The sequence below is a fragment of the Lathamus discolor genome, chromosome 1 (genome assembly GCF_037157495.1).
Source record: "Lathamus discolor isolate bLatDis1 chromosome 1, bLatDis1.hap1, whole genome shotgun sequence".
In the NCBI taxonomy this organism is placed as follows: domain Eukaryota; kingdom Metazoa; phylum Chordata; class Aves; order Psittaciformes; family Psittacidae; genus Lathamus; species Lathamus discolor.
The window spans coordinates 80,964,129-80,990,700 of NC_088884.1; the positions used below are offsets into that span (position 1 = coordinate 80,964,129).

The following is a 26,572-nucleotide window of genomic DNA, read 5'->3' on the forward strand; positions in this document are numbered from 1 at the left end:
ATGCATCAATGGCCAACTAGTGGGAATGGAGACACTACCTTTGACGAATATGATCTCTTGAATGCCAAGGCGTGTGGTACATAGATCGACTTTAAAGGGGGAATGGTAAAGGGAAACAAAAATAAACGTACAAAATGAAGCACAATCAGTTCAACATTGAAAACAGATGCACAGTAATAAAACAAAGCTGATTTTTAATGAAACATAAAATTGTGCAAATGCTGAACATGACCCAGACTGATAAAGCACAATGGAACTTCTGTCTGCAAAATCAAGTTTCTAGCACTTTCCTCAAGGCAATTAGCTTTGGCAGCCTCTCTGAAGATACAGTCAACTAGAAAATACCTTCTTTTAGAGGAATTATTTGGCCTTTATCTACCCACAGTTTTAATGCCCACTGACCAACTATGTGCACATACAAAATTTTGGCTTTGGATTTGGACTAATGGCTTATGCTGAGTCATGTTTGGTCTGAACCGGCTCAGCAATCCATGTATTACTCTGTCACACAACTCCCCAGTTACAATCTCACTTAGAACCTCTTCCAGGAGGTGTGTTTAAATCAGAGTTTTAAATTATCTCTTCTTCATAGAAATGATCATTGCATTTGGCGAACATCATTGATCTTCCTCACTGCTTTGTGACAGGAGAAACACCAGATGGGCTCAGAGTGAGTCACGTGCCCTACAGAAACAGAATCTCCCTATCTAAAAAAAGAGCCTCTGGAGCTACACTTATGCGAAGGATGAGAAAAGGATGATAAATCACTAGCTTCCCTATCCAAGGGCATTCTACACCACCCTGTAATACCTTAAGTAAACTACTTATCATTTAGAAGAAAGGTAAACTTCCCTTGTATCATGAAGTACAGGGGACATTGTGCCATTCTGGGCAAACAGCCAGCATTTTGCATTTTTACATTCAATTAACTGAAACCACTGACAAATAAAAAGCCATAGAGCAACTTCAGCATGTATGCAAACCTCAGTAAAAGCAAGCTACCTGCGGCAGTAAAACACATGCCCGGTCACAGTACTGCAATTGTACAGGAGCAACACCACACACACACAATGACAAACACCTATAAACACAAGACCCATGGGGCATTTACATTAGCAATTCTTTACAAAATGCTTCTCTTGAAAGACACAACATTAAACAACACTGAATTAATTCACTGCTGATCCAAAGAGCAGGCTAAACAGAGCGCATTTTCTGGGAAGCAAGCTCACTACAGTTACCAAAAAAGCAACACAAGCAGAATTTCAGTTTAGAGAAGAAGGGGTTCACATAAAAGTTGTGTGGCACGCAGGAAGAAATTCTTATCCGTGTAAGTAGCAGGCAGTTCATAATAGCCCAAATATAACCCTTACATCCCACCAGTACAAACCCGGTTTTGCCAGTCTCAAAGTTCAGTTACATTTCTTTTGACAGCAAGGCATTCCAGTGTTTACATGTATGTTTACATCCTTGGACAGGATGCAATATAACGAGGTAAATGGAGTTCTCAGATTTGTTTCCTCAAAATAAATCAAAACTATTCTTTAGAAAGTAGGCAGATGCTGAGCAAATAAATTGCTAATGGAACTTCAGCAACAGCAAAATGGGAGAAAAAGAGACACCACCATACCCTTAACAGAGCTGGTGAGATACTTCGAGTATTAGGACCTGAGGCATCTGCCACTTACATCCCCTCGAATGGAAAAGCCACTTTAGATCAAAGTAGCTCAGCACAGAAAAAAAGTGATTGTCAAGGTATATGGAAGTCTGAAAACAAGCATGGACCTCACTGAAGCCCTGCTTCCTTCTGACGGAGCTTATAAGGCAGAACATCAACTCTAACTTTTATCTGAACCCCCTGTATTGTGTATCTGTCCTCTGGTAGCCACAGGTACCTCATTCTTCTGCATCTCTTGGAAAATGCAGAATTTCTCATGAAATGCCTTGAGTGCATGCAAGGAGGAATGGAAGGGGGAGAAAAGAAAGGGAGTAAAATAAAAACAAAATAATCTTCCTCTCAGAATAGGTCTAGATCAACTACAGAGAGAGATTAGAAGAGGTAAGTAAACACAGCATATTTGTACTACCTCATTAACTCCTTCCACCGCCTGAAATTCATTAGTTATTCTAGCTCATTCCACTATATATACATAGAAAGCACTCCCTGTATCACTTACATTTGCAGTACTTCCATACCTTTGCCATCTGAGCCAAATATCAACTAGAATCTGCCATTTGAGACTGATTTGCGCACAACTGGATGACAGGCTTGAGACAGGAGGCACAGACCACTGCACCTGTGACACTACCGTCTCAGAGGTTCTCCTAGAGCATTTTTTAACATGTGAAGCAGGCACCACCAGGAAAGGATAGGGGGAACACATTTTTCATTCGTCAGTACCAGAAGAGCCTTTGTGTTCCGTGGAGTCAATAGAATCCCTGCTTATTCCTCCAAACCTTGCAAACATGTCTAGCAGAGCTTAGAAGCTCTCAGGAATGAAAGAAGGGCTCTTCCCTCTTAATAATGATCGAGGAGTTCCTTTTATGTCTGTTACTTTTACACTAATAGTGCCATCCTGGAATTGAAATGAATAGTTTAAAAGCAACTAACTTTGGCATTTTGGGAAGGTGATTTTCCTCTACTCTGCTCTCTTGAGTTTCACTGAAGAGTGAAACTGGCTAGAAAGCCATTGATATGTCTTACAGTATGATATTATAACACTAGCTAGGAAGGTTGGTCAGAAACAAGATACAGCTCTCAGAAGAAGCAGAGTTAATACCGCACCACACTGGAATGAGAACACCAGGCCAAGATCAACTGCGTATTTCAGCTTAACAGTTGTTACCTACACACACAGACACGTGAAAATAATCAGCAATGGACTCTATGATATTAAAGGTCTTTTCCAATCTAAATGATCCCAAGTCCTCAAAGAAAGCAGGGTCAAAATGTAAGAAAGAGCTGATGGCTCATCTTTTCTCCAAAAAGAGAAGGTACCAATTCAGACTGCACACATTCTCTTCTCCAGGAAAGGTAAGAAAACCTGCATGAGCTGAAGAACTGCAGCCTATGGCTTACCTCTTAGTCGATGATCTGTCTTTATGCTCTTGATGTACGCAAAAATACATTCCTATCTTTAGTTTGCTTGGAATTCTACCACTTCAAGCTCTCAAAGAGGCTGGTAAACATCATCCTAAAATCAACCCTCACAAAAAGTGAGAACTGTCTCATTATTATCTTTTTGCAGTAACATTAGAACCAGTGAAATTTATTCTTCTGACAATAAATGTGTGTTTTCTGCAGATCATGGGCATGTTCACAACAGGGACAAAATACACTATTCTGATCGTGGTATTTGTTGTAAAATAATGTCACAGTGAGACAACAGATCCTTCATATAACAACAGCAGGGAGTAGCTTGCAATTGTGAAACCAAGTGAAACCAACTTATTGTGGGCAGAACAGTCAGCCGACTTATAGAAAAGCCTGTCCCATGGAAAAAACAGTAAACCCAACAAAGTTAACCATCCAAGTTTCTGATGTGGTTCTTTAAGCCTCTGATCTGCACAACGCCAGATCCATCTCAGATGTGTTTCCCATCTGCCTACCTCTCGCTTGGATTTCTGGGAGGAGCGTTCCAGAATATCGTCACTGGAGAGGTCGGAGTCCTCTGAGAAACTCAGGTGTTGACGGAGCTGCAAATCTGAGAAGCCGGGAATGAAAAAGGGAAGTTAGAGAACTGCTGACCGTTCTTTCTGTAAACATTTCAGAACTCAGCTACTACAAGTTGTCTGACTGAGCTTCAGAAATACTCAGTCCTTTTATGGCAGTCTCAGTTGCTTTGCCTGCAATTGCAGAGCTATCAGAGAAGCACCGATCCACAAAACAATCAATATTAGTGAGAAGCTTTAAGAAAGCATCACTTTCTGCAAGTGCTGTTGAAAATAATGGTCATGATTCTCTCTTTGTACTGTATCAATGCTCTTACAATATACAGAGCACTTGGATGACAGCAGCTGGCACCATTTTGCCTATTTCTACAGGGCCAGGGAAATGTAGCATGCTCACTTTTGATCGCATTTATGGCTAACTTATTCGCTGTATGACAAGTTGCCATTAAACATCTCCATCTGCACCTGACGGCGTGTGAGAGATTTACATGAGGTCACAGAATCCCCACTTCACACATCAGCAGACAGTTGCCAGTTCACTGAGAACACAGCAGTAACTGCATCTCTGCAGTCTTTAGCATCCATGGAGCCAGGGTGAAAGACAGAACAGATGACCCAAAGAAAAGATGACGAACAGATTTAAAATAGAGATGAAATGTCACAAACAACTGATTACAACCAACAGTGCTTACTTCTCAAACCAGTCTAAGGCAGAAAACAGATATGCCTTGTATATATCAAGAGTGAAACTTTTATTTAAGGCTCTATTTTTTTTCAGTAGCCTATCAACTACTTTTGTCAACAAGCAAACATGCAATTGTAGTCGCTAGCACTTTTCCTGATCTGCCCATTTGCCACTGGGAAGCAGTGTCATTCAGCACAGCAGCTCAATGACAAAGTAAGCCAAACGGACTGTCAAGGATACCTAACTGTAGGAAAAGTACACAGTGCGGAGGCACAGATCTATTATACCTGCAGCTATAATTAGTGGAGAAGCTTTGTGCCTGCCAGAATCCACAGTGGCACTACTTGACGGAGTACTTGGGCAGGATTTGTCATCAGTCTTTTTCTTCTTGTCTTTCTTATACCCAGAGAAAACAGACTTCCACAACGACCTAGGCTTTGCTGCTTCCTCCGTCCCACCGCTAGATTTGTCAGAAAGCCTGCTGTCATTTTTGGATTTCTTCTCCTTTTTGTTCTTACGAGGGGAGAAAAGAGAAGTTCTTTTTTTACTCTTCCCACTGGAGCCCTCTGAAGAGGTGACAGACCCTTCAGGTCCAGCTATATCAGCAGCAGGAGTGGAGAACTTCTCACTAGCACCATCATGCTTTCGTGTTGATCCCTCTGCTATTTTCAAAGCCAGATGCTTTGGAGAGTCATAAAACAACTCTTTGGTCTTCAAGGGCATAGAAGATGCCTTTCTTGCCCTTGTGGTCCCAGCAGCAGCGGCTGCTGCCATCTCCATATCTTTCATCTTACACAACTGTTTAGCCATGGCATCCCGCAGCGCTTGGCTCTTGACAGACTTCTCTCTGGCTCTCATTCTTTCTTCAGCAAGCTCCTTGGCCTCCACAGAAATCTCAGGCAACACTCGCTTCTTCTGGTTAACCCCTCCTTCCATTGAGGGTGGGCCACCATTTTCTTTGACCAAAGGCAAAAGGCGTGGTTTCTCTGGCCTTGGCCTACTGGTAGGAGGTGTGAAGAACTTCTCATGAAGGCTCGAGTCCTCTGTCCTGTCGTCATACGTGTCTTCTACATCATCAGCAAACGGAATCTCATCCACACTCTCTGCAAAAGACTTTCGCACATCATCTTTTTTGGCCTTGGTTGGCTCTTTGGCAGCAGAGGTCGGCTCGTGGCGCAGGGGAACAGGAGGTGTTGATGCTGGTGTTGGAGGTGACCTGGCTTCAACCTCGTTCTGCCAGACTGCTTGATGCCTCTTTCTACGCAAAGTGGCTGGTTCTTCACCCTGAGGAGGTGGTGGTGGCGGACTTGATGGAGGAGTAAGCATAGTAGAGTCAGAAGTGTTGAAGCTCTGGCTAGCCATAGTTCTCATGTTAGATGAGCTCTCCTGAAGGCCAAGTCCAGAACTGCTGGATACATCTCTTACTTCACTGGAACTCCTTAGCTCTTTTTCTGATGGAGATTTTGGAGTCAGAAGAGAAATCTGTTCATTTTCTAACTTGGACAATCCCTGTCTTCTTGGGGCAGGCTGGGGTTTTACAAGATGGATCCTTTCATCCCCTGAAATCTTCTCGCTATTAAAAGTCTTCAGTGGAGTTGTCTCAAGGGCAGATACATTAAAGTTTGTCTCTGAACGTTTGTTTCTGTCTACTGGGGTGAGCCCTAAGCTCCTCCGGATTTCAGCACTCTTCATCCAGAACTCTTCTACAAGGTTACTCCGTTTCAGGGCTTCTTCTGCAGTAGTAGGGCTCCCCAGCTTTTCCACCTCACTATCCTGGCCCCTGAAGACTAGTTTGGCTAAAGGAGTAGACGTTAAGGCTGGGACAGGTTGGAAGCATACTGGAGGCTCCACTGGGGATGGAATGGATGTTTCAGAAGAAGGCAAAGGCTGGGAACAGATAGGCATTTGAGCAGATGTTGCAGATGAAGCCAGTGTCGGTGATGCTGGCTGAGACTCTGCCAACGATGTAGATGCAATGGCTTCTGGTGATGCAACTGGCTGCGATAACACTGGTGATGGTGGCACCAGAGGGCTCCTAACTTTCCTGTCTTTGGGAATTTCATCCTTTGGTCCTTCAAGAAGGAAAGGCTCAGGAAAGAAGCGTGCCTCTGGAGATTTTATTGCACGGGATACTTCAGCCAGGGGATCTTTTACATCCTACAAAAAATGAAACCCAGAAATATAGTCAGTTGGCACATCAGAATACTGGGTTTTCTTCTGTTTATTTGGGTGGTCTTTTTCCTCTTCCCCTCTTTTAACAAAGTTAGCAATAAGGAAACCATCCAAGTATCAAAATCTGAAAAACCCCACACGTAGAATTCCATGTGCAGACCTGGAACATCACTTAGGATTTCTCATCAGGTATCATTTGTTTTGCTGCCCTGATGTATAAACTGTCCTCTGTAGATGTCAACAAGGCAAATTTAATCTTTGGATTACAACCAGTAACCTAAATTCCAGAATTCTGTTTCTATCTTTTCCTGCTCTCCCTCTGAATCTCCAACTCTGGTGTATTGTGGTAGTGCCTCAACTCAGACAGATTTGATGCAAGTCTCTCTGGCTCTCATCAATATAGCACTTTCTGCTGGCTAGCATCTGCTGTAATGTTTTCTTAAGGCAAGGGGTGCTTTCTCTGACAAGAGTAAATTAAGCTGTAATTCCCTTGCCCCATAACGGTCTGACAAGTCTTGGTTTTCATCTCCTATATCTAGATTACCATATTACTCAGTAGCACAATTCACTGACTCCTCTTACTGAGTTTTGATATTATTCTTTCCAATGGCAGCTTTTCTACCAGCTTGCTTTTAAGTGTAGACAGTTTGGTGTACTGGACACATGAGCACTAGAGCATAAACCGACCTATATGTGTACTTATATGACACATATTAAACACCCAGGTCTTGAGTACAGCATTTAGTCACTGTCCTGATATAAAAAAATAGCTATGTCTAATAGAATCATTAGATAGTGCTGAATAAAGAAAACAAAAAATCCAACCCCTTAATTTTAACAGAAAGTGAATGTTGTCAGTGATTGCTGTCAGCAAACCAGGATTTATCCCATAATGTGTCCATTGTAAAAGTAAACTGGTTTATGACAAAACTTGCTAGGATAAAGTCTAATCCTTCAGTAATTCCTTAAAAACAAACTCCTGGGAGGGAAAAATTTGAACCTTTTAAGGGGCATGTACTTCCTGATCTGAAACACCAGTAGCTGGAAACACATTTGCATGTGGACTCCAGGGCTGACAACATGACGGTACATTGTTGACATGTCTCACATCCCTAAGCTGAACTATGTTGTTACTCTGGAAGAAATAAGTATTGCTTTAACTACTACTAAGTAATACAAATATAATCTTGAATTGCAACTATACAGAATCTGCTTTTGGTGCAGAAAAGATAGCCAAACAAGGACAAACTGGAAACACCTTTCTTATGGCTCCCCTCGTTCATCTTATCTATCTCTAGTTAAGTGCACAATGAAATGAAAATATTCTGCAGAATTCTTTCTAGGGCTTTGTGATAGGAACTTGCGTGACTGTGACAGAGCCTCTACACACTGAAGATGGTACATTATTTTTTTAAGTCTACATGAAGTCAGATTTCAAGATGATCAACACAAATTATAGAGACAGGAAAGGAGGAAAGCACACTGCTGTTAGCCCTCATTAGTTTATCCAGCAAACTCTTCTCGTGAACTACAGATGGTAAGCAGAAAACTCCACAAATTCCCTTTCTTACCTCTGCTTGTTTTGCTTTGGGACTTTCAACTGGAGACAGAGGAAGAACAGTGTCACTAGGTAACTGGATAGGGATGGATGGCTTGCATGGATCTAGGGAAAGCAAAAATGTTTCCAAACACACATGAGACTGCTAATATTATTTTTTTTAGTGTTACACACAGCAAGCAGTGATAAATTTCTCAGCTCTTTATAAGCTCTAGATTGGACATCTGGAACATAGACAAAAAAAATTAAAACATCAAAAATGGCATGAGCTTTTGAACATAAAAATTTCAATCAGGAAAAGCAGTTGGATGCTTTCTCACACTTTAGGAAGCTGCAGTTAGCGGATTCAGAATATTCTTCTCAAAATGTTAATGTAAGCACATTGACTTGCCACGTAGAGTAGCGAGATAGTGCAAATACAAGAGACTGTGTTCTCTTAAATCTAATAAATGTATAGACTACCTCAAATGTAACTAGAATCATTCAAACATTGATGGGAAAGCTATTACCTTCTGTCACACTGTAAGAAGCACCTTCTGCTTCTTCTTCATCCTCTTCATCTTCAGAGACTTTTAGTTCTGGCTCTTCTGTGCCACCTTGACGTAAGCGAAACTCTGCTTCTGCATCAGACGGGATGTCATCTGATCATGGGTGGAAAAAGGGAGAAAAAAACCAAGAAATATTGGATACAAGTCCATCAGGACCTCTTTGTTATCTAAAAGTCTTTCATAATCCTTTCCTCCTGTTCACATGGTGCTAATCACTTTCAGAACCTGAAACGTTTCAATCCCTTTCCTGTGTGCTAATGAGAGTCATTTAAGCAGTAAATGATGGATTATTAGTATAAATAACTAAATTAGTAATTGAAGTCATACATTAATGGTTTTCTGGAAAATTTTCTATGTTTCCTGGCATATGCAGATCATTTTACACTAGTAAGGGAAGACTTTCTGCATAACATTGTGGGCTTTTCACAAATTTACTTCTGTTTCTGTTATTCAGCAGGATTAGTACTGAATATGGATACAAAGCAAGCCTTCTAGTTAGCAGATGGTGAAAGGACACAAGAAATTTGTTGTAAAACACACAGCATTGAGGTTCTTCTGTTTCTTTTTGTCCTTCACTCCTGGCTCCCTGTTGACTATTTGAAACAACCCCCCTACATCACTGAAAATAAGATCAGGTTTGACAAAAGATCATACAAAGTATGATCACAAATACCCTCATACAAGGTATTTTCTGCCAATAAAATTCTGTTCACACAATAGGTTTAAATGATGCACAGTGGCACCCTACCGTCATCCAGCTCTGCACCCGTGTCTCCCTCTTCACCTGCCTGCCCTTCTGTGTCTGCAGGCTCTGTGCCCAGCTCATCCTCCACATCATCCTCACATGGAGCTAGAATATATTCAAATATTGAGGAAAAAAGGAGAAAAAAAGACACTATACAGTGAAAAGGCTCTACATTGAACTGCACCAACACTTTATAGTGGAGATACTCATTAACTGCTGCCAAAACAAGAAACCATGAAATGTGTCACCTGGAAAGACATCTATGGTGAAATTATACTTCCAGACTCCCAACAAATCAAGGAATGCCCTCCCCTGGGGAGCCTCCAAGGCATTTGCATTTAAAGCAGCCAGGGCTTTTCTGAGCAACAAGCCTTGTGCAAAATTAAACAAGAAGGAGACTGGGAGGACATCAAACCACAATGAAGTTTACTGTTCCTCCAGGAAGATTATTATTTTCTTTACCACAGCAGAACAGTCGCCATCACTTTACAGCATACGTGTATTGGGTGAAAACTGGAATCTCACAACATACCACAACTGTTCATCTTAAAATTGAAACAGGCTTTTGAGGGTGTAAGTCACAAATAGAGTCTACCTCTGTGATAGATTATTACATTTGGAAACTGTTTAACTCTGTGCAGGGTCTGAGACACTTGTTATGCTGTACAAGTAACTAGGATGTAAGTTCAGCTATTTAAAGTGAATAAAAGGGTATATTCAAAAGTTCCCAGTTACAGATCAGAATTTGATGTGCTGGGTCAAAATAAAGGAAAGATTCTTGAGCTTATAACTCTGAAAAGGGCATCTGACATTACTACTTGTGACAGGATTCAATCACAAGAGGAGAGAGAAGACGGGGGGGCTGAATTTCATTATTAAATAATACTTTTTAAAAAACATAAACCTTATGACACCTCATCCCATCTCATGCTACACATGATTTTGCTTAACTTTTGTTTGTTAAACAGTTTCATAAAACAATTTAAACATACAAAAAAGTGAGCACTTCCAGAGGTTGGGTTTTTTTGCATAGTAGAGTCAGTCAACTACATTTTTAGATTGTGCAGTGAGTTAGCATGAATTTGTGTTCAACAACATGCAGACATGTAACTCTGTTGTATATCCTATTGCAAATGCATACACAGTCAGCATGTATTATTAGGCACCATGTTTGCTAATTATGCACATAGGATATGGCCCTGTAACAATGATAACAGATAGATTTATAACCTTCTTTGTTGCACCTATATGAGTAAACTAAGCGGTGCAAATCTCTAGACCTGAATGCACACAGTGTCATGCTATCCTCTTTAGGAGGACTCCTGGCATGGCTCCTGGCAGTTAGCTCCCATGGTAGGGTGAGAGGCTGTTTCCAACAGGCAGTCTAGATGCAGCCTCCCGATTCTGTAGCCATATGGGAGTGATTCATGCTGCACCAGCTTTCTCCTGCATCAGGGAATAGGCCCTGATCCTTTTTGTTTACTAGTGACCATGTGAAATGGTTGGAACCATTTATATGCTTAGCATTGCTAATTAGGAGAATCTTGAAAACAAACCAACCCTCCCTAAAACTGAGGTCTTCCAGCCTCTCCTCTAATACAGGTTTCTGTTTATTTCAAAACACAGCCTTCAGTGGCTGGTTTGTCTTCTTCCTTCAATCAGAGAATTTATCTTTTCCATGCTCTTCCCCTTGTAGTACTAAGACAGATAAACATATGGGCTAGTTTATTTTGTCAACTACTGTGCAAAGGCAGTTACTCTTACGTGTGATAAAGCACTGGCCTATTCCCTTACATCAGAGGCTTATGAAATCCAGAATGTTATGGATGTGGAGCATAGGAGACTGAATCATATGGCAAAGGCTGGACTGCTCAGAAGGGCATTTACAAATCCACTGAACAAAACCAGTGCCCCAGTCTGATTGTTGCTTAGGTATACAGTAGCTTATGTTATTTTTGAAAGAATAATGTCACGGGATGGTTGTATGGTAGCAGCAAATGTGAGTACTTGCAAAAATGTAACTCTGTTAGGAATATCTGATACCACTATGTATATGTGCGTCTTCAGATCCAGAAACCATGAACTGACATGAGACATACAAGGAATGTTGGAGAGAGGGGAGAAAGTCAGTTCTTGAATAGGCTGGTACACAAAACTTCACAGATGATTACAGAGGCATAGGTAAATAACAACTTGGTGCAAGGGTGGATCCCATTGAGGGACATGGAGAGTTTGCAGGTGGCTCATTATACTATACATATACTGCGCATATACGTATATGCAGTGAGGAAAAGGAGCAAGAGGCCAAAAGCTGTCACACCATAACTCAGAAGCTACACACTATGGCAGCCAGAAACTCAGATCAGCACTTGGTTCGTATCAGCTAGCAGCTGTGAGCAGACTGCATCTTGTAAACACTGCTGCCTTTGCAAAGCAGCAGCAGAAGCAAAGGTCTATAGGCAAGCTAGCTATTCTGATGTACCAGAGCAACTCAGCTGTAGGTCAACTACCCAGCCACAACCTACTGCTGTTCCACTGGTTTTAACGCCTTCACCGCTTTACGCAAATTTACACCCGTACTCTAATCCCAGAATCTTCATGTTCATTGGTTTTGTAATAGAGCTTAGAGGACCACATAAAAAAGGCAGCTGAGCTCTACCATCCTCCAGCTTTCCTAAGGCCTTCCTAAATAACGTGAACCCCAAGTCAAAGGAGACACAACAGCCATCACTATTCCCAAAGATCCCAGCTTCAACCTTATTCTTCTGTTTACTTCACCAGGTAACTACAGTTTGCAGTTGCTAGAGAACTGCAATTGCTTTAAGTGTTCTCTGTCAATCATTCAACCGCAAGAAAGCCCCAAGTTCTTTTAGTCAAGGAGCTAGGGAAAGAATAACCGGTCCAGTTTCCAGTTTATGAAGCAAATCGAAGCACTCAACTAGATTCTTCCTTCTACATTATTACTCCCAAGATAACCTCCCTGTCTGGCCTGCCTTCAGGAGGGTTACATGGTTGAGTTCATGCAAGAATGGACTATCTGAGCAAGGCGTGCATGCACACTCCCCCTTCCTCCCTCCCTCCACGTCCAGTCATGCAGTAGCGACAGGGCCGTAAGTTCCAGGGTTAAAGTACCAGCTCAGCTGCTGAAGGCATGGAGAAGAGACGGGCAGGGTTATTGTGCATTGGAATACATAGAACATCACCAAACTACCTCCAGGGACCGTCTCCAGCCACGCCTGTACCGCCTCATGGCGTACGGAGGGAAGGTCGGATGCTGAATTTAAAAAACAATAAATTGTAAGAAATCAAAATTAGACCATCAGTAAGTGTCTAAAACAGAGGAGTGACAGAGGGAAACTTCAGTAGCAAACACAGGAATAAAACCTATGAGATGTTAAAACAAAAGATTCCAGGCTTGGGATTTAAATGGAGAGAACATACTCAGAGACCTACTCTTTTTCTAGGAGCTGTAATGTTAGAGGAAATAGAGATGGCAAAGTGAGACAGGTGGCTGCACTGCTGCACTCCGCTTGAAACTCTGCAGAGGAGGGAAACTAAGAGATGAAAGAGCTGAGCAACAAGAGAGGGGCAGTCCTAACAGGCATCCCAGAACCTCTGCTCCCAGGTGTGAATGCCAGCAGGCAAAGAAGAGCACCCAAAGCAGAATGAGAGTATCATCACACTATCCCAGGCTTTCACAACAAAACCCATCGCCAGTGCTGCAGAAGGTCTCTCCAAACATCTTGTATCACAATATACAGCTCACCCAGGAACAAATCTGTCTATTAAATTCAGGCTGAAAACTTACAGCATATCCACAAGTACATGGATACGAGGCATAAAGTGACAGCACTTTGAAAAACCAAACTGCTGCTACACCTGCATACACCTGTACTGTTGTACGACAAAGTAACTGAAGCAGCTAATCGATCCATCAGGATTGTCCCAGTTTGCCTCAGTTTTAGGGGAAGGCAAGGAAATACTGCCTTCCCTTCCAAAAGAAGTTGGAAAGACCACAAAATATTTTGGAAGGATCATACCTTTCTGGCTGCTGCACCAATACACTGTGGAAAAGTAGTAATTAGAAAATACAAATGGAAAGAAAAAATTAAGACACTAGTGATACAGACCCTCGAGCAGAAGCTAAAGTAACCTTAATTGTAGTAAGCTTAAGAAACATTAAGCAACTACATTAGAATACTGAATGTTACAGACAGTTGAACTTCGCCGGTTTTGTGGTTGTAGTGGGAAGGAAACATCCAGCTCTTATTTGTATGGAGCAGATTTCACACTGGAAAATCCCAGTGCATTCTACAAACTGCAATTATAAGCATAGACAAACTGATCTGTAACAAATTGGATCAGGGTTAAAAGACCAAGCCAAATATCTACAACTGTGAGGAAAAGATAATTATCTGGAACAGAATATGACCAGGCAACATGAGGTAAAGCCCTAGGCTTTTTTAATAGAGATCAGTCATTTAACTTGATTTCACGTCTGCTGTAAAAGTATGCTTCCCACAGCATACTTACTGCCTCTGCAGTTCTGGCACAATGGTCACAGACTGAGAGAACAGCACTGTTCACCAACTGCATGGTTAAGTCTAGGCTTCTGCACAGGCAAAGCACCTATGACAATGTTGTGGTTTAACCCCAGAAGGTAACTAAGGCCACATACTTACCTTAAGACACACTGCAATACAGTCTAGAATAAGTTCAGCAGGGACTGCTGGAAGGTGCTTACAAGAGAACTAGACTACTGGCATTTTCCCCTTCCAAAGTTTTCCTTCGAGTAACTAGCAACTCATAAAGGTCACACCTCACTTCAGAAAACAGATATATTGTCATATCTTAAACACAGGGAGTCAAAACCACCACTGATCACATTTGCAAGCTCTTTGAATCCTATTGTTCCCTGCTAATAATAGACACAGTTACACTTTGAAAAGCAGCAGCAGAGAATTATGCTCAACAGAGAACCTGACCCTGTTCAATCTTTGCTGTAGTGGCCACACAACATAGTCCTTCAGTTTTCCCTAAAGAAGCACAGAGCCCTCACTGCCACAAAAACCACAGCTATTCCTAAAGCCAGTAACTGAGGGCTAATTGCCAGCACTATCAAATCATGTGTGTAGTGACGAAAAATGCTATGGAGTCAAAACAGGCAGACAATGGGTCAGAAGAAGTCACACCACCAAGAAGCTGAGAAAGCAGTCACTTTAAGCAGACACAGACCTGAAAAGCAAAGTGTTCAATCAAGTGTCTTTTCAGTGTAATTTGGAAGTAGTTCCTTTCAAGCACTGTTGCCCCTGCTGAAGTACACTGCTCTTGAAGGGCGCAGAAGCAACAGAGCTAAACAGCTGCAACTGTGATCCAGGAACCAGTGGTGTGGGGCTTGGGGGAGATTACCTCTGGAGGTGGAGGACTTTGAGGCTGGGACCATTTTTTCCTCCTCCTCTTTTTCACGGATGTGTGTCCAGTGCACATCTGCCAGGATCTCCAGAGGATCAACCGGATTTACAATCTGCTCCAGTCTAAGGTTTCCAGCTAGCATGAGGAGGGCATGGCATACCAGGTTGTAGGCAGGGTGCATGAAGGACAGGGAGGAAAAGGCAGGAGAACAGTGGAAAGGAAAGGTAACACATCAGAGGAAAGGAAAGAAGAAAAGAAGAAGAGAAAACGTTACTGGCTAAGATCAGTTTGCAAGACAGAAAAAAAGGCTCAGCATCGTGTGTGCACACATACACCAATACAGCACTCCTCATACTTCCCATCAAAGCTGAATAATGCCATTCCAAAGGCAGAGAGATGCTATTGAAACCATCATTGTAGATCCTCTCTATTGCAAGCAGCTTTGCTGAAATGAAAGACATTCTCTGGGTGTCCAACAGTATGTGGTATGTAAATACCAATTCATCAAATTTCCAGCTCCTTCAGCCTGTTCATTGTGATTATTGCCAAAACCATCTTGCTGTTAAAGGAAAGGGACAACCTGCATTGTAGTTTGATGCACGAAAATTAAAGGTCTCTCATCCCCTACTATAAAGCTTAGCACTCCTTTGTATCCTGGGTATGTATTCCTTTGTGAATTCAATTACATGATGGATCTCAGAGTTTCACTTCTGTGTGTACATGCGTATACAGCCATGGGCATACACTTCAGCAATTAAAACACTTTGTTTACTCCTGTTTTGTACTGACTTGTTCAGGGGTAAACTTTTCAGGAGAGTAACGGCATTTTCATTAGGACAGAGCAGCCCCCCCACTTCCCCAGAACAGAATTCCTGTTACACAGATTAATTTGTTTAAAAGAAATTGCATTACTCCTCAATTATGTGTGTACACAAAGTTCAGCTACCTATGGTGTGTCAAAAGGAATAATGGGCACCTAAAACAGCCGATAAGCAGCTTGTTCAACTGCTCAGCATGCCCTCATTCTAAAGGGAACAGGTGTTCAACATCTGTAGGAGTGGTGTTCAAAAGCAAATGACTTATCCTGAAAGGAAAATGCCCACTTACTTTATAAAGTAGGAAGTCAATTTTCACAACAGCTGATTACCACTGAGTAGGGCAAAACCCTGTTTCAGCAGTTAAGAACCTCAAAAGCAGTTAGATTTTCAGATGGTGCGCTAGTTTTGAAGGAAACAAGAACCATTAGCAGCATTTATAGGTCACACTCATTTCCTGTTGTCTTGTTTTAACGAAGTTCCTCTCTCCCAGCCATGACACAGTGTTTGGGACTTCCATTTCAGGAATAACTATGTGTGAGATTTGGCATTAAAACTGCAGAAGAAACAGGCAGAAGGAACTGCAGGAAGGACAGAATTACCAGCCGGTTAATCAAGGGGAAAAGGGTCCAGACGCGCAACTCCAATGCAGAGCGGGATTCTCAATTTAGGCAAGTATTTAGCAATTTTGCGTCTCTGTTGCCCCATCAGAGAGTTCTCTTATCAATTAGCACAACCACATGGTTTACCAGAGCTACTGGACATCCTGCAGGAACAGGAACCTGGGCTTTTCCCACTGTACCAAAGCACTCGCATGCAGGCCCCAAGATGAGTAGAGTTAGCATTTGCATTGCCACACAAAAGTTTGTGTTAAAGGGTTTAGATTTGCCAGCAATGGCTGAGAAGTATATAGTCCTCAGCAAGGCTTGGAAAGAGCAGGTCCCACATGATCTGCATGTTTTAAAGTGGATTTCTCTGGGATTTAGACCAGCGTAACGTACACACCTTCAGCTACTCCACAAGTCCCTGGACAGAGGCCTGAGGCTGTCCTGATTAGGATATGGGTCCTTCTGACCTTTTCCAGTAAATAAATAGCAGCACAGGCAGCCAGGAAGGACTGCTGCTTGGCTGACAGACAAATCTGTTTCCTTGAGGTCTAAATGCTTGAGAATTTCAAATGACACCTGGCATGGCCTTCCCTCTCAAGGATTCCTGCTAAGCTCTGCAGGAAGCTGGACATTACTTGCGCTCATATCGAAAGGCAGCTTTCCCCTAAGGGGAACTTCAGTTATGCTCTTTAGCCATCTTACTGATACTTCTCATTCTTACCATCAGAAGAGTTAAATAGGTAAATATTGTAAAACCTCTTCCTTTTTTTTTTTTTCTTAATTAAAAAAAAAAAGGTCATAAGCTAAGCTATAGTTGTTACAACCATAAGCTGCAAAATATGCAGTCTGAGAACTGCATATGCCCTCTTACCTTCAGGAAAGCACTTGGGTTTTCTGCTCATGCATTCTGGTTCTAATGAACCACATTGAGGGAATAAGAGATTTACAAACTATTAGGACCAAGTGCTTCAAAATAAGCAACCACGAAAAATGAAGTGCAAGAGCATCGTGGAAACCAACACAACCAGTTAGACTGGAATGTCAAGTTCCTTTTGTGCCCATTATGCGACCGCTGGAAAAATCTTGAGGGATTACCACAGCTTGACCAGCTTCCCCATCAGACTCTCCCCACAGACACACATTCAACAAAGGACAACAACAAAAAAGCAAGTTTGCTGACACAAGCAATACAAAGGCAGCACTTCTGATGTGTCCATGTGTCTGACTCATCGCCTAGGTGCAATTAGCCTGCATGTGTGGAACAGATCTGAAACTCCCAAAGATGTGGGGGTCACTGTTCATGCACATTACAGCAGCAGAACGGGCAGGCTTTCTAGATATCCTGAGGTACCTGGCAGCTTTATCTTTTTCCTAAAACCAGTGGCAGTGTCAGACCTGATATATGGCACTTTGTCCAGGAGATGAAGATGACAACAGCTACAGAACCAGTTTCTAAGGAGCTGGTAAAGCAATTAAATAAACCACAAAGACAACAGCTACAGAACCATTTTTTAGGAGCTGGTAATGCAATTAAATAAACCACAAACTCCTCATGTGGGACCTGCTCTTTAAAACATTTCCCCCTCCTCTGGGGAAATGGAAATGGAGATGGTATACGGGTACCTTTAAATGTACCCGTGTCCTCTTCATTTGAAAGACGTTGAAGCCAGAGGCCTTGCTGCAGCTCGCTCTCCCAAGGGCAATACTCCCCCTCTACAGCAGAGGGAACCACACATCCATATATAACACCAGACACGCATGTACACACACAAGCGATGGAGAGAAAGAAAGAGAGAGAGGACAGAATCAGACAGAGACACAGTCTGGAAACCCAGCAGCTTCCCATACTCCCACTGTATTCAATGTGTCTGACAGGAAAACCGCTCGAATGAAACAATGTCCAAGAACACCGTGGTTTAGCAGACTAAACACACAACATGCACGTTACCATACTTAAAAAGCGGTCTTCACTTCCACAGACTTCAGTTACAGAGATACAGATCCTATGGTGAAAAAGTAGCCAAGCAGCCTGCTGAGCTCATCAACAAAACTGCTGCTAAGACAGAAAAACTGGACCTCTGCTTGCATTAGGCAGCCAAAGACCTTTACAAAGAAGCTCTTTGGAGTCTACTAGTCTTGACAAAAAGGAAACGTGAGTACAAAGACAAGATCAGCGAGAAATTTGGCATGGTGGTGAAACACTGGGAACATGTCTATTCTTAGCACAAACTTTGCATTTTGATGACTGAGACAAACACAGGGGAAGGAGTCTTTCCCTAAGATTTTCCACAGAAATCCTTCTGAGCCAAATAGGAACCACCTGAATTCCCTGATTTACAAGACTGTCTTGGTAACTAAGGAGAGCTACAAGCAACTTCTTCTGGGATGCCCTGATGTCAGTTACAGTGGCACTACCCCTTAGTGAGGCACTCTGCAAGACTGAAAACACTGCTTCCACAATGCTTCCAGCTCCTGCTGCCAAAGAACAAAGGGCACATTCAAAACCAATTCCCAATAATAATAAAAAACAACAATAAAACAACAGTGTCACAAAGCTGTGAATTGCACATGTTGGCATGGTGTGTGGGAAGCATATTGTGTTGGTACTAGTGCTGTAACTGCCCTGTGGGCAAAGATCTTCTGTATCCAGAATGATCCACCTGAAGTTTTCATTGACTGTAACTCCCTCAGAAATCAAAGCAATAAAGAAGTGAAAGAAGAAGAAAAGGTTTTCAAGGCAAAATCTCTCTCATTCTGCATGGCAAATACTCAACTCAGTTTTCCCTGCTGTCTAGCAAAAACGAGGGAAGGACAAATCAATGAGTCTAACCTTCGCTTGACTCCTCATCTTCCTCCTCTTCATCTTCCTCCTCCTCCTCATCTTCTTTGTCCTCAACCTCATGATTTTCCTCAGCCTCAATCTCTTCTTCACTCTTTCCCTTCAGGAGGGCATGGATACGTACAGCCTCTTTCCACGGCACACCACCCAAGTCTGAAGGAGGTTGCTGAGGCAGCAGTAGTTCATCATCTTCCTCCTCATCTTCCTCCTCCATCTCAGATTCTGAACTACTGTAAGGGTTTAGAAAGGAAAAGAAACAATTACTTCATGTTTCTTAGATCAGTCTCAGATCATTGACAAGTTGTTTCAAAATACATACAAGCCCAAAACATATGATGGAAACCATAACATTAATCTTCTGCTTTCAGTATTTCACAGGCAATTTATTGACAGCATCATGTGTGAGCTGCAGTATGCCTTGCCCTGCTTCTTTTAAAGAAGATGAAGCAGCAGCAAAGCGCCTGCAAAGCCAAGTTCAAATATCTGTGCAGCATTAATTGTTACAGCTCATGACAGTTGAATACAACAGAAACTATTTTTTCCATAACGCATTGCTTTGGATAAACCAGAGCAAGAGGTTTTAGCAGTGTTAAAATGTAGAAGGTCACGTCGTTTGATAATGGCAGCTACTTCTAGCATTTTGGATAGCTAAGATGTTTCTGGCACTTGGTGGGTTGATCTACAGAAGGCTTTGGGAGTAGAAAGAACACACAACATGACTATTGGGCATGTAGGCTAAGGAGAGTTGGAGGGGAAAAAAAAAAAGGTACAGAATTCCTCACTTTTGACATCACAGACAGAACTATAATATGTATCCAATTAAGTACAGTGCACATAGTGGCAAGAAACTGTAGGATGCAGTGCAAGGATAATTATAATAATGAGCTGCTTATTCTCACAGCAAAGTCTAAAACATGCAAAATAGTAAATCATTAGTGCTTTTTAGCAGACATCTCTAATTCTAACAGTTCCTCAGTATAAGCAGCAGGGGCAAGAAATGGAACCACCTCTACAGTGAAATTTAATCTAGCTCACTCTTACATGCTGGACTATCTAGAGCTAGCTGAGGAGAAAGATGGTTGCATTTGTCACTGGAAAATTCATGTGAACTACATCTGATTCAGAGAACAAATCTGCAGGGTCAAAAGGTCCTCTTCCTTTGTTTTTCTTTACTAGATCATTGTCATAAAAGAACTGCGTTTATTAGAGCTACAGTTAGATGCTTCCAATATAAATCTTCAAAGGCTGAAATTCATCTGGATTGAAGGACTGAAACTGTCTGTGAATGGTTAAAGTTTGGATGAGTAATCAGAGAACAGTATTCTACTTCCTTATGACAGCTATCACTGTAGTCAACAGCCTTTGGGAGAACCCATTCCACAGAGAAGAGAGAGGAAAACGACAAGTAGAAAATAATGAAGTGTACATTTCATGTGCATTTATAAAATATAACTTGTGCAGTTCTTGTTATCGTTTCCCACACACAGCTGTAATTACAGCGTGTGACAAACTGACAGCCTCAAAATACGAAGGGCAGCACTCGTTGCAGATACACATATTCAGGTGCAGAACTTCAAATTAGTCTAACACTACATGAGCATGTATTTACATAATATTATTCATCTACTTGCCCGAGAGACTATTTTTGATAGCAAAGCCAATCAGGAAAATGCCACTTTCTTCACACTCTGATTGTCACATACTTCTGTCCATAGGCTCTTACATTCTCCTCGCTGTGCTGCACTTACATAACTATTTTCCTCAAATTACAACCTACTTTTTCACAGCATAAACTGAATATTTATTTTGAACAGGTTGCCTGGTTTTCACATGCTGAATACCGAATACAAACACTGTTGTGTGCCGTGGACTTGGTGCGTATTCCAGAAGACCAAAGCGTGTTCCAAAGGCTTTACACAGATACCGTCACAGAGATTAAACCCTGATTAACTTTCCTACCCTTTGGCATGGAAATAAACCTGACAGGTGCTGCATGCTGAGGTTTTTGTGTACTGTCAATGAGGTTTACTGCTGCTCAAACTGTTGCCATGCCTGCTGAGTGGGACAATCTCCTGCTCTTCAACCAGCTGGCTTATCACATGTAGTATTGACGACATACATTCTTTACCACATAGCTCACTTTACCTTCTTCAGCTTTTATTTATGACTTGGTTTTTGTTTGACCTTTGAATACTGAGAAATGGGAAGCTGAAAGAAGGCAGTGAGATGGGCTGGTATAGTGGGCGTTCCTTTCAGTATGGCAACCCCTTGCCACAGGAATTAATTCAACAGCTGAAACTATTTTTTTTCTCCTATAAAGCAGAGATCAATTGCTTTATAGAAGCATAGGAAATCAAGTATCTCACTAAAAAGGTGCACCTACACGAACTGAGGTACAGGAATGGAACTGAAACCTAAACTGTGGAAATGACCCTCTTCCCTTGCCATGCAGCTCTACATGACACTGCTTCCAAAGGCCACAGGGTATTATACCAAAACTGCAGATGACATACTGGGCATTACTGCAAGTTAAAGGCCATGAATAGGCACCTAAAGGGCTGTCCACCCTTTAAAACTGTGTAGTCAGGGTTGGGCTGCTGACACGATCCTTCTTGTTGAAGCTTAAACAAGATCAACTCTCTCTTGAAAAAATATACTTTGAATATTGTTTTCTGCAAACTTTCTCTGCAGTGTGCATGCTCTTAAGTGTGTGTGTGATGGGATGCTGTGCACCAAAATGTCTCTGCCTGATTTAGAGCTAACATCTCAGGGAACCCTGAAGCCAAATCCATCTCTCTGTTAAGACACAGAGGGAACAAAGAGTTCCTCATCTTCTCTGCCTGCTCCTAACCCTGCAGGGCTGCACCAAGACAGTGAACATGATCAAATTAGGGCTTTGGTTGGCTTGTTGCAGGAGTTCTTTTTCTTTTGCTGCTGAAGAAGTTGTCAGACTTTTCCTCAATTTTTGTTTTTGGTCTTTCTGTGACATACCATGGAGCAGGTAGAGCTGAACAGAGAATAGCAGGTGATCAGAAAATCACCTGATATCGTCTATCAGGTATCATCCAGAAAATCTCTCTGATGTTTGGCCCACCCACCCTTACCAGTCCTCTGAGTAAATGGCTTGCCATGTTTGGATCTGACAGGGAATTTGATGTGTTTTCTTTCCTCTCTGCCACAGAATGTGAGCTGCCCACTAAACACTGCTTTCCACATGCTAAACTACACAATTTGGTCTATTACAGACTGAAATATTCAGTTTAATACAGGTTATGGGGATATATGTAGAACAAAGGGAGCTAAATATAACACTCTATGAGAGGAAATCCAACTCACTAATGTAATAGTGTATTGCTGTCAGTCCCCACAGTCTCACAGAACACCTTTCGGTGATGACCAACAGCTTCATGCCAAAACTCCACTTTTTTTAATTAACTCCTCCTCTTTGGAATTCTTCTGCCATTTACTGATGGAATTACTGTGTCCTGATTTATTGAAATCAAGACCAATAATAACAGTGCTCCATACTAGTAAATTTTGGTTTAGAGCTACAAACATAAAGGACTAAAAACCCCTCAGTATCATTAATGTCTGTGCTGTCACAGTTGACGTAATTCCTAGGCCTGAGCAGGGAGCTAAAGGAAGGCTGAGTGAAGCAAACAGAATTTATCTCCCATAAATAGTCCCAAGGTCATACAATCAGAGCACCGGAGAAGACCTCAATTATGTAAAATACCAGAACAGTATCCTCTAAAGAAGTTAATGTTAAGAAATTCATCAAAAAGTATTATTTAGGTTTCAGGCATAGCAGCTGTACAAGACATTAGTAACTGCCAGGCACTTAAATGAAAGTCACACCCTCTTGAGTCCACACATACACACTCTCTGTCAAGGCTGAGTTCAGGCTACTAAAAGTTACTCCCTTCCAGATGCTGCACCTTCAACGTGATGTGCTTATACAGTGTTTTGCAGATAAAGAGAAGTTTGTAAGGGTACAATATGTTTTTCAACAGCCATAGCTATTGCTTCAAATCAATGTCTCTCAGGCACTGCATCAGCATTCAGTCAGGATTACATGTGTGTCAAGCTTAAACCTTTAAACCAAAAGTGGTTTTGAATTGTGATGCAAAACATACAGAAAAAAAGTTAATTTTGGAGTTTCCCCGCATTTGAATCCATGCTCTGTTTGCTCAAAACTCACTTGTCTTTCATACAATTAAAAAAAAAAAAGAAAGAAAAAGAAAAAAGCTCCATTAAGACTGAGTTTCATGGTGTCATGGTGTTACGGTATTGCAGCTTTCCTCCAAGGATGGTAGTAAGCTATCTATCATCTAAGCTAGTAGTAAGCTGTAAGCAGCAAGGTAAGGTAGTAACAACAGAAACTACAATGTAAAAAACCTGTGCGCACATGCAGATCAACATTTTGATCAACTTTAGAAAGGGCATCCTGGTAAACAATACGTTACTAAAAGCCGAAGGAAATGCAGGCCAAAGTCTGTTGGGATGGGTACAGAAAAGCTCACTGACAAAGTGTGCTAACCTGCTGGGAACATCCTCTTCTGCTCCTTTGTCCAACACACTACTGAGGTTATGCTCTGCTAGTGTCTCTTCAGGAACCTCTTCCAGTTCTTCTTCCCTCTGCAGTGACAGTCGGTAGTTCTCCAGCTCAATTCGCTCGGGTGTGCCACGCAGCCGCTTAGCTAGGCTGGGCTCTTCCAGCCCATTTACATTAGAACCTAAAGAATAAGCCAGTGAATAAACAATAAATGCAACAGTCAGAACTGTCATTTTTTTAAGAAAACTGAGCAATTGGGAGAGAAAGGGCAAGAGGCAGAGGGAGGTAAATAAAACGAGAGAATACCTTACTCATGTCATTATCCTGTTCGCCACAACTGGCACAACCTGCTGGGGAGCCAGACTGCAAAAGGGAATCTTAGTGGTTTTGGCTCATAGATGCTAAAAAGAATGTTAAATGTCCTACCTGACAGAGGAAATAAGGACATTTTAGCTGCAAAAACTACAGCTGCAGTTAAATATATGTAGTAACTACTGGGGAAGGCCTGGCCACAGTCTGGATATATTTGATAAGAGGATTTGATTGCTAGGAGGCAATCCTGGTACCTGTTAAAATTGTTACCAGGCAAGGTAAGGCTACAGAATTAGGAAGCAAGAAAATATTATTACTACTTAAAGATGAGGGAGGGAGGAAAGCAATGGAAAAGATGCACTTGGAACAAGTTTTAAAATTTTCTATAGACTTTAATTAATTTGCTTTTTGATCAGAGTTTGCAATGAAACTTTCTCTTCATTAGGGACTGTAGTGATAGGAAAAGGGTTAACGGGTTCAAACTTAAACAGGGGAGATTTAGGTTAGATATAAGGAAGAAGTTCTTTACTGTGAGGGTGGTCAGATACTGGAACAGGTTGCCCAGAGAAGCTGTGGATGCTCCATCCCTAGTAGTGTTCAAGGTCAGGCTGGACGGGGCTTTGAGCAACCTGGTCTAGAGGAAGGTGTCCCTGCCCATGGTAGGGGGGTTGGAACTGGATGAGCTTTAAGGTCCCTTCCAACCCAAACCAGTCTTTGATTCTATGAAACAAACCACAGGGAACGATCTAGGTGAGATATCTGCAAGCACAAGTCTCATGAATCCCAGAAAACTGCAAAGACACGTGAACCAGGCAGTTGGAGAAAAGTGTACAGGAGCTTCACTCACTGTGGCACTCAATGAATTAAACTCTAACACACATTCGTGGTTTTTAGAATTCCAGTATTTTAGCTTTATTATCATGCACCTGTTTACCCTTATCCAGTTTAATATTTACAGAGCCCAATCTTTCCTAGTTTGTTTTGTTTTGCTAAACAAGCCAAGCCATCCTCTCATGAGATAAGCTTTCCAGTGCCTGATGATCCCCTATGTCTCTGCACCTGTCCCAGTTTGGATTAATCTTTCCAGAACCTATGTGAGTAGAATTGAACACAGCTTTCCAGATGAGGCCTTACCAGCGTAATACACAACCTCGCCAGAAATCCCTCATCTGATACATGCTGAGAACACATTTGCCTATTTATATGCCACAATAACACTGGTGGCTTTTATTTACTAACCGATATTCAGATCTTTCTCCTTCTTTGCTTTCAACTCACAAGCACCTTATTGGTAGCCAAAACACTCAACACTTTCTTAGTGCATGGCCTGGTCCTTTCTACTACCACATTTCTATTTTTGACATTATTCTGCAATATTTTGCAGTTCCTACTGTATGACGTGCCCATCCTCCTCTGCATTGAGGAGGGTTTGAAATGCTGCCTCAGCAAGGAACTTCCATTAGTAGATTTAAGTCAACTTCTTAACTACTCAGTGCTTCTTGTATTACTCCCACATTTTGTTCGGTTTAAGTAAGTATTTCCGTGCGGCAGCCCTCTGGTGCTTTACTGAACTGCAGACTGTTCAAATGCACTACATTTTTGTTAGGGAGGTAATCAGTTATTTGTCAATAAACGCTGTCAACCTAGTCCAGCACAGTCTTTGATGAATCCATGTCATATTTTATATTACTTACCTGCATATGGTCAAAGGACTTCACCTGCAGAACTAGCAGTCTTTATTCCTTCAAAGGAGTTTTACCTACTGTGTAAATTAACTGATACATACTTATTCATATTACCTTTTTTCTTTCAATTGTTTATCTGCAAGTTATTTTTCTGTCACCCAGTCGTCACACTACCCTGAATTACATAATCAAGGTGTATCCGGATAGCTTGATTTAATCACATTATGCTACCATAATGCTCTAAACTTCATTGTACAATTCTTCCACTCTTCTGAGTATTTAATCGGGTTTTATTTCCACTCATTATATTATAGTAAAAATTTAGTTTCCCAGTTCCAAATCTTGCTACACACTGACTTCCTCTGCTCCCATGTCCAATGCAATCATCACAATTGAAATTGGAGACCAAGTATTCATTCGATTGCGTGACTATACATAAAATTGCCTTTTATGTCAGCCCCAGCTTCACCTTGGACCCACTTCTGCTTTCCCTTAACTGGCTTTTACTTATCATGCTCAGGGAATACAGTCGTTTGCCATCCTTTTCTCCATGAAGTCTAATCCAGCATGAGCTTTGGCAACATCTACTTTATCCTCACAGGCTTTGACCTCCAAGACAGTTTTTGTTTTCCTTCTCCATCCTTTTAGTTTCTCAGTTTATTCCTAACACCCTTTTTTTCAGGATAATTACTCACTCGGTACCATCTTAGTCTTGCAGACAAAAAACTACACAGGCCTTGCCATAATTAGTGACATTTACCTCCAGCCCCTCTCCAGAAAGATAAAATCTCATGAAGCCAAGTGCAGAAGTGTTTTTCTCTCTTCCCTACTGAACCCTTCTATGATGTGGTCAAGCAGCTGCTATGCCCCTGGCTGGAACTACAGGGCTGCTTCATGGTACAAACCACAGAAGCCTGCTCAGGTGGCAAGCAGGAACTTTACCTTGCATTTTCCAGGGATACTGTG

The 26,572-nt window shown here is 41.8% G+C and overlaps 1 protein-coding gene across 10 annotated transcripts in view; it reads right to left on the minus strand.

The window, feature by feature from the left end:
* MICAL3 (microtubule associated monooxygenase, calponin and LIM domain containing 3) overlaps positions 1 to 26,572 on the minus strand; it is a 184,015-nt gene that overhangs the window by 25,169 nt on the left and 132,274 nt on the right. For 6 of the 10 annotated variants that reach the window (XM_065682824.1, XM_065682846.1, XM_065682802.1 and 3 more), the window contains 11 exons: positions 23,595 to 23,790; positions 19,046 to 19,284; positions 17,839 to 17,928; positions 14,790 to 14,927; positions 12,592 to 12,654; positions 9,384 to 9,485; positions 8,597 to 8,728; positions 8,101 to 8,192; positions 4,645 to 6,514; positions 3,610 to 3,704; positions 39 to 89 (listed from right to left, as the gene is read on the minus strand). In XM_065682824.1, the coding sequence (XP_065538896.1) occupies positions 39 to 89; positions 3,610 to 3,704; positions 4,645 to 6,514; positions 8,101 to 8,192; positions 8,597 to 8,728; positions 9,384 to 9,485; positions 12,592 to 12,654; positions 14,790 to 14,927; positions 17,839 to 17,928; positions 19,046 to 19,284; positions 23,595 to 23,790 (3,068 nt within the window). The remainder of the gene's footprint in view (positions 1 to 38; positions 90 to 3,609; positions 3,705 to 4,644; positions 6,515 to 8,100; positions 8,193 to 8,596; positions 8,729 to 9,383; positions 9,486 to 12,591; positions 12,655 to 14,789; positions 14,928 to 17,838; positions 17,929 to 19,045; positions 19,285 to 23,594; positions 23,791 to 26,572) is intronic. The other 4 variants (XM_065682840.1, XM_065682855.1, XM_065682860.1 and 1 more) reach the window with 3 other exon arrangements.